Below are 8,425 nucleotides of genomic sequence, written 5' to 3' on the forward strand. Positions count from 1 at the left end.
TATATCTTTTATAAAAGGTTTATATGTGAACACTAAAAAAGTCAAATACCCTAATTAAACCAGATATTAAGTTTACAATTCAGAGGGTAGCTATATTACCACATTGAAAATAAAAATTATCCTAACTCTGGAAAATGTGAGAGTAGGGGCAAGGAATCAGTAGGTTTTAACTCATAATGAAGAATAAGATTGTAACAGCAATATGTTTCTGTTAAATGCACAGAACGAAAAGATACCAATTCTTTCTAATTACAGATAAAAGATTTTTTTCTCCCCTGCTTTTTTACATTTTCACTTACTTTCCAGGTTTTCTTCAATAATTTCTTCAATTATCACATCAGGGCTGGATCCCATTTGAGGTAGCATAGCAATGGTTTTAGGTGACGTCATTGCAACAACTTCTTTCTGTGACGGGAAGTTTTTTGCTTCTAGATGCACGTCACTGGGTTCTGGTTGCAAAGGAGGTAGTGGTGCCTCACCGGTTAAGACAGACGTATCGACCTTTTTCTTTTCTAGTGATGGGTATGTATCATGACAGGAGAGCTCCTTTTTAATATTGTATTTCTTTTGAACATTCTGTCCAATCTCATTTTCTTGAGGATAACATCTGTTTATAAATACAGAGATATATGGCTACAAACACAGAGGTGTATGGTACAACCCTGAGCAAATCACTATAAACTTCTGCTGAGGCTAATAATTACCACTAATCTAAATTCTCTAGGTATGATTATTCAACAGCCACAAACTCACAATTATTTCATCCATTCTACTCTGTATTTTCCTATCTTCTCCATATATCCAGACAGTTTGGGCCGTCAAATCTACACATAGAAATTTTACAATGAAATGAGATTGAATCTCATAAAATTTGTGTTTTATGAGATTTAGCTCCATGATAGATTTAGTTCCTTCACAGATCATTGTTTAAGAAGCCATTTTAGAAATAAGAACTAACAAAGCCAACTGGATTTAGCAACACTACATGTTTTTCTGCCTCTTTCAACAGAGAGCAGGCATTTAACGTAAGCAAAATTAATATATGTTGAGTAAGGTCCAAACACCCGAGAGACACACGTACGTACACAACCTTGCAATCGAAACATCTCTTTTCATAACAACTCCCATTAGACCTTACTAAGATATTTAACAGTTAACCACCTTCCTCTGACTTGTAGAACACCCCTTTCTTCTGTTCTCCTTCAACCTCTCTGCCTGCTCCTTCTCAGTTTTGTTTTTTTATATTTTTCAGATTACCCTTTTCCTGCTTTAAATTTTAATATCGTTCAGGGTACTGTCCTTGACCTATTTCAACACCTGCTCTCACTGGGCAAACCCGTGGTTTAACTACCACCTACAATCATGTAATCAGTACAGGCAGGTTACAGTAACACTTTCCCTAAGAACTAGGAAAAATTTTTTAAAAACTGCTCCCAAAGTCAAATTTAAAATCAACAGAAGATCAGTATAGACTCTTCAAGAGACAGAATAGTTTTCAGTCTTAAAAATATTGGATAGTAACCATATTCAAGTTATGAAAATACCTAAAGAACACACTGACGGCAAGAGTTGTTGATTACCCATGGAAGCACAGAAAGCGAAGCAACAGCGACAAACATGGGGCAGAGCTCACCCAAGCACTGAGGGAAGATGATCTGGGCCGAAGGACTGGTATTCCAGTTCATCTGGCAAGATCTTCCCTCAGCTGGAGAGGAGCTATGTTAGCCTAATGCTGTTAAGCTATTTGATTAATCTTATTCCCTTTATTCCAAAGACGACTAGAAACAAAGGAACTTGGGACAATTGCGGGTATTGGCAAAAAGAATGCCAACATAAATATTCTAGTTCCTGTTAAATTTGTCCATTAAGTTAACAAACTGGCATCTTGACTACACATCAGTTTTGTGAACTTGGCTTTTATGAGTTTACCTGGCTTAGAGAAGACATGCCCATGTATGTTTCTGAGATCGAAAAACTGTGGGCCAGACTGATTTGCTCCCTAAGGTAATGAATGTGATGCTTCTTGGGGGGACCATTTCCCTTGAAGACAAACCCAAGTGAAGGAACTCACTTCCTTTTTGGGGCTTCCTACTACATCCATATTCTGTACTACTTGTAAACCCAGAATCGAGTCCAAGATCTCTTAAGTTTCAGCACATATATCCAACTGTGCTTGACACATTTCTCCCTAGAGAGCTGGTAAACAATAGGAACTCAACATATCCACTACCTTCCCCTCCCAACTTACTTTTCTTCCGTATTCCTCATCTTGATGAATAATTGACCACAATCTGTCAACTTAGTCACTAAAGCCAGACCTGTAAATCATTGAGGATGCTTCCCTTTTCCTAATTTGAAGTTTCACATTCCAACTTTACTAAGTTTTATTCATGTTTGTTATTTAGCATTTGTCATATCTATTCTCAGTCCTATCCTGTGCTACTACCTAAGTTTGGGTTCTCGTCATTGGCTCAGTCTACTGATACAATAACCTAACCAATCCTTCAGCCTCCACTGTTATACTCTCCCCCAAATAATCCCCTAAATGGCCACCAGAGTTATCTTTTTAAAATGTAACCTAATTATTTTTACTTTCATGCTTAAAACCTTTTAGTGGCTTTCTACTGCCCAGGGCTATACTGTACAACAGAACTTTTGGTGATAATGGAAACGTGCTATGTTTCTAATATAGTAGCTTTAAATGTCTGCTCTAAAATTCATGTTGAAACTTAATCCCCATTGTGGAGACATTCAGAGGCGGGGCCTTGAGGGAAGTGATTAAGTCATGAGGGCTCTGTCCCCACAAACATATCGGTGCCTTATAAAAGGGCCAAAGGGAACTAGCTTAGACCCGCTTTTGCTTGTCTGCTCTTCCACCATCTGAGAACCAATGTTTGCTGTGTGAGGACACAGCATTCGAGGCACCACTTGTCAGCATCAAACTTGTCAGCACCTTGATTTGGGGCTTCCCAGCCTCCAGAACTGTGAGGAAATGAATTTCTCTTCTTTGTAAGTTACCCACTCTCAGATATTTTGTCATAGCAGCACAAATGGACTGAGACAGGTAGCCACTAGCCACACGCAGCTACTGAGCATTTGAAATTGAATTTTAATTTTATTTGGTTTTAACTATTTGTGCTTAAATTTAAACAGCCACATGTAGTCAAGGGCTACCATACTGGACAGCATGAACCTAGAAAATAAAGTTCAAACACCATCAGACAGCATACAAAATCTGTAGGATTATGTTTATTCTATGTATCCTCAGGGACATATGGAATGAAATTAAATATATACAGCTCCCTGAACACCGCATGCTATTTCACTGCCCATATATTGATGCTACTTTCCTTCTGTTCTCCTTTCCACTTGCTACTCATTTTTCACAGATAAGGAAAAATAAAACCTCTTTCCAAGTCCCCTGTTATCCCAAGAAGAACTGATCATTCCCTTCCTTTGCACGTCCACTAAATTCTGTATACATCATCATAGAAATCATGCATTTTATTGTTTACATGTCTACACTTAATCTTAGCCAAAAGGCCGAGAAGTGATTATTAATATTATTGTTTACATAGCTGTCTTCCTGTATTTATTGTAATGTCTCTGACATATATCACAATATCTAGGGTGTCAGTGTCTAGCAATGTTCAATGCTTGCTGACCCTTCTAGGCCTTTAAAATATTATACATAGAATTTAACTATAGAAGCTATTTTATCCTTTAAATTATTTTCCAGCTTTTTTATCGAACTACACTCAACATCAATTTTTCTGTCTCTTAGATAACACAGGTGCTGTCAGACACTAATGGCATATTGATATTATACTTACTTTACTAAGTCCTCAAATTCAATCTTTCCCATATCGTTGAACATACAGATGATCTCACTGCAATTCATAATCAATCTAAAATAAAACATTTACAAGCAAATGTTCTAATACAAGTTTATTACTTTCTCAAAATAAAAATCAGTTGCTAACATTGAAATAGCTAACTGAAAAGAAAACATTTAAATAACTTCCTAATTTATCACAAATTACAGTTATCTTAGTTTTGTTGCGAACTTGGGAAATATTTGTGACTCAAATTTTGAATCTTTAATTGCTATTTTAATAAATTTAGGGTCTAACACATCTTTATACTTGTTACAGTCTCCTGATTTATGACTTACTCACCTGGGAGGGTTCCTTCGTTTTAGAGAACTAACTTGTGACAATTCACTCTCTAACGTTAACGTCAAAGTTCGGATAATCTAGAATCAAAAAAGAAGTGTCATTCATGCGTGAATTTGCTTTTGTCACAAATATTGATGAGGCTGGGCGCGGTGGTTCATGCCTGTAATCCTAACACTCTGGGAGGCCGAGGCGGGAGGATCGCTTGAGCTCAGGAGTTCAAGACCAGTCTGAGCAAGAGCGAGACCCCATCTCTACTAAAAATAGAAAATTATCCAGGTGTGGTAGCACGTGCCCATGGTCCCAGCTACTCAGGAGGCTGAGACACGAGGATCACTTGAGTCCAGGAGTTTGAGGTTGCAGTGAGCTATTGATGATGCCACTACACTCTAGCCCAGGCAAAAGAGCGAGACCATCTTGAGGAAAAAAAACCAAAAAAACCCAGACATTAGCTAAGAAATGGGATAGAGCTACAGAAACAGAAGATTCTGATCAGATTCATTCTCTACCTGTATTGCTATCTTCAAATGTTTTCTTTTTTGTTCTCTTTTCCTAACTAGACTAACTAGAGTGAAGACCAAATTTTATCATTTTTTTTACCTCCTAGTGCCTCACATGTAATACACAGGAAATGACTCTCATTGTTTTTAGAACTACAATTCAGGGAGGCCAACTCTCTTTCTTTCATTTAAAGTTAAAGACTTTGGAGCCAGGTAAACCAATGGCTTCTGTATTTCAGTTCAGTCCCAATATTTGATCACCTATGGAAACGAGACCCTTAGGAGCCAAGATGACTAGAGCACCATCTACATCCTTATGGAGGCAGAAATTAGCAAAGACGATCTACGATTAACCTTGTCCTGCCAAACTACAAGAAACACGGTTGTTGTTTTTTTGCCCAGTCCTGCCCCTTAGACACATGACTAGATGATAGGAGATAGCTGAAGCAGCTTGTCTCTTGACTTGCACTGAAGAGGTGGGAAGAGAAAAATTTGAATGAGATCTTGAATTTCATTTTTAAATCAAGAGTAGACAGCTATAGCTAAGATGTTTATGAGAAGTAAACACAGTCTGCTTTGGTTTGTCTGTCTTATTTGCCCTCGTTTTTTATCCAGGTTATCCTAGAAACCACAAATTTCACCTCAGTGTCACCCTACTAGCTGTCAGATCATGTGTTACAAAGACTTTATTACACTATCTCCCAAAGTGGTAAAAAAGTAAAAGGTTATACACATTTTATAGTGTTTGTCTCAGATTTCAAACACCTAAGAATTCTAAATCATCTAAATTGATGATAATATAGGTTAGGATAATCTGGAAAACATATTCTTAAGTCTTAACTATCATTCCAAAGCATATAAAATAAGCTACCACAGAAATAATTCACATTGTAAAGTATTAAATTACCTGATTAAGGTCACAATATGTTCTCAGAGAAGGTGCTGATTTTAACTCTCTTGCTATCTTCATAACTGCATCCAAATCATTTTTTTTCTCTTCAATGTAGCTTTTAGTCATTGTTAAATTCGATAGATAATCATCTCTATTTCTTACAAGTTCTTCACATAGGTTCTTTTTCCTTCATTTAAGACCTCAAAGTTATTTTGCAGTATTTCATAAACATTTATATAAATGCAAATTTATAGTAACTGTACATGAAAGGGTAATTTTACTAGTTGATGAATTTAACAATTAAATGAGGCATATAATAACTGAACTATATCTAAAAGGGTACTTTTACTACTTGATAAACTTAACACATAACATGGTAAATGAGGCATTTAACTGAACTGAAATGTATTACAGTTAAAAGATATGTATAATTAGAGAAAAAGCAAATTTTCTAGAAGGCAAGAGAGTACAGATAGAGACATACAATAGACCACATAAAGCCTGGAGGAGAAGCTGAGCCGAGACACTTAATTTGGGAAATTAAGACACAGAAAAGCAGTTGTGTATACAGGGGAATTGAAAAAGCCACAATGAGGCACAGGCGAGATGCATGCTCAGAAAATACCTGAGAAGACCTCAGGCCTTCACCTCAGGCTGATCCCAGTCTCAGGGCACATCCAGCTACTCAGTAACGGCCTGTTCCAGCAAAAGCCAGTCTGCAAAGACTGGGGGAGGTGGCTACCTTTTCAAATGCCCACTTTCAACAAAACCACCGCCAGGCATACAAAGAAATAGAAAAATATGGCCCACTGAAAGGAAGAAAACAGAGTGGTAGAAACTGTTCCTGAAGAAGCAAGCATTACACTTAGTAGACAGTCTTAAAACAACTGTGTTAAATATGCTCAAAGAGCTAAAGAGAAACATGCACAAAGAACTAGAAAAAATCAGGAAATGACATAGGGACAAAATGATAATATCAACAGAGAAAGAGAAATTATTAAAAGGAGCCAAATAGAAATTCTATAGCTTTTATTAAAAAGTAAAGTAACTGAAATAAAAACTCCATTCCCTAGAAGGAGACTGACCAAAAAAAAAAAATCCACTAAAGAGGCTCAATTGCAGACTTGAAGAGGCAGAAGAAAACAGAAATTTGAAGCTAGGACAACTGAAATTATCAAGTCTGAGAAAAAGAAAAACAAGAAAAGTGAACAGAGCCTAAGGGACTTGTGGGACACCATCAAGCAGACCAACATATGCATTATGAGAATCATAGAAGGAGAAGAGAAAGACAAAGAGACAGATTATCTGAAGAATCCCAAAACTTGATGAGAGATGAATCTACAAATCTAAGAGCTCAAGGAACTTCAAGTAGAATAAACTGAGAGAGACCCACACTGAGATACATTATGATCAAACTGTTGAAGGACAGAGAGAATCCTGAAACCAGAAGAGAAACGCAATTTGTCAAGTACAAGGGATCCTCAGTACGATTACCAATTTCTCTGCAGAAACCTTGGAGGCCAGAAGGCAATGGGATGATATATTTAAAAAGCTGAAAGAAAAAACCCTATCAACTGAAAATTCTTTACAAAACAAAAGTGTCCTTCAGAAATGGAGAAATTAAAACGTTCCCAGATAAACAAAAGCTGAGGGAGTTCATTACCAATAGGCCTGCCCTGCAAGAAACACTAACAGCAGTCCTTCATATTAAAATGAAATAAGGCTGAAATCACAGCAACTGGATGGGAAAAAAGAAAAAAAAACTTTTTTTAAGTGAAAGAAGGCTACACAGTAACTTAAATCCATACAATGATAAAAACATCTCCAATAAAGGTAAATACACAGGCAAATATAAAAATCAGTATTATTGTAATTTTGTTTTATAATTCCACTATTTCCTACAGAATTTAAAGACAAACACATAAAATAACTATCAATCTATGTAAATGGGTATACAATGAAGAAGAATGTAATTTGTGACATCAAAAAATAAAACGGGAGGTAGATATGTAAAGCAGTAGAGTTTTTATATGCAACTAAAATTAAGCCATTAACTCAAAATAGATTCTTATAACTTTAGGATATGTAATTCCCATGGGCAACCACAAAGAAACTATCTATAGAATATCCACAAAAACAAATAAGAAGAGAATCAAAAGGTGTCATTACAAAAAAAATCAGGTAAACACAAAGAAAAGTAGTAATGGAGAAAATGAGCAAAAACAAAAAAAGGCTGTAAAACATGCAGACCAAAATGGCAAAAGTCCTTTCTTTTCAGTATTTATTTTAAGTGTAAATGGATTAAACTCCCCAATTAAAAGGCATAGATTTGAAGAACAGATGAAAAACATGACCGAACTATAATGCTATCACAAGAAACTCATTTTAGATCTAAAGACAGAGAGGTTGAAAATGAAAAGATGGGAAAAGATAGTCCATATAGATAGTAACCAAAAGAGCTGGGTGGTTATACTAATATCAGACAAAATAGATTTTAATATAAAAATTATAAACATATATACACCAAACATCAAAATCCCAAAATACATGAAGCAAACATTGGCAGAATTAAATGGAGAAATACACATATCTACAATAATAGTTGGAGACTTCAATATTCCACTTTCAATAATGGATAGAACAACCAGAACAGAAGCAATAAAGAAACAAATTCCTTGAACACTATAGACCAATTGGATCTAACAGACATATTCAAAACACTCCACCCAACAATAGGAGAGTACATATTTTCCTTAAGTATACATGTAACACTTTCTAGGAAAGACTGTATGTTTCTAGGAAAGACTATCAGCCATGTTGAATAATGTTTAATGTTTATTAATATTTATTAATAAGTC

At 35.9% G+C, this 8,425-nt stretch overlaps 1 protein-coding gene across 1 annotated transcript in view; it reads right to left on the reverse strand.

The window, feature by feature from the left end:
* Positions 1 to 8,425, reverse strand: part of LOC105808113 (RING finger protein 17-like) — a 66,812-nt gene that overhangs the window by 12,172 nt on the left and 46,215 nt on the right. Inside the window, exons 5-8 of the mRNA XM_012641674.1 lie at positions 5,583 to 5,754; positions 4,179 to 4,255; positions 3,834 to 3,908; positions 300 to 607 (exon numbers count right to left, since the gene is read on the reverse strand). Coding sequence (XP_012497128.1) covers positions 300 to 607; positions 3,834 to 3,908; positions 4,179 to 4,255; positions 5,583 to 5,754 — 632 coding nt within the window. The remainder of the gene's footprint in view (positions 1 to 299; positions 608 to 3,833; positions 3,909 to 4,178; positions 4,256 to 5,582; positions 5,755 to 8,425) is intronic.

This window comes from Propithecus coquereli, unplaced genomic scaffold, assembly GCF_000956105.1.
Source record: "Propithecus coquereli isolate 6110/MARCELLA unplaced genomic scaffold, Pcoq_1.0 Scaffold168, whole genome shotgun sequence".
Taxonomy (NCBI): domain Eukaryota; kingdom Metazoa; phylum Chordata; class Mammalia; order Primates; family Indriidae; genus Propithecus; species Propithecus coquereli.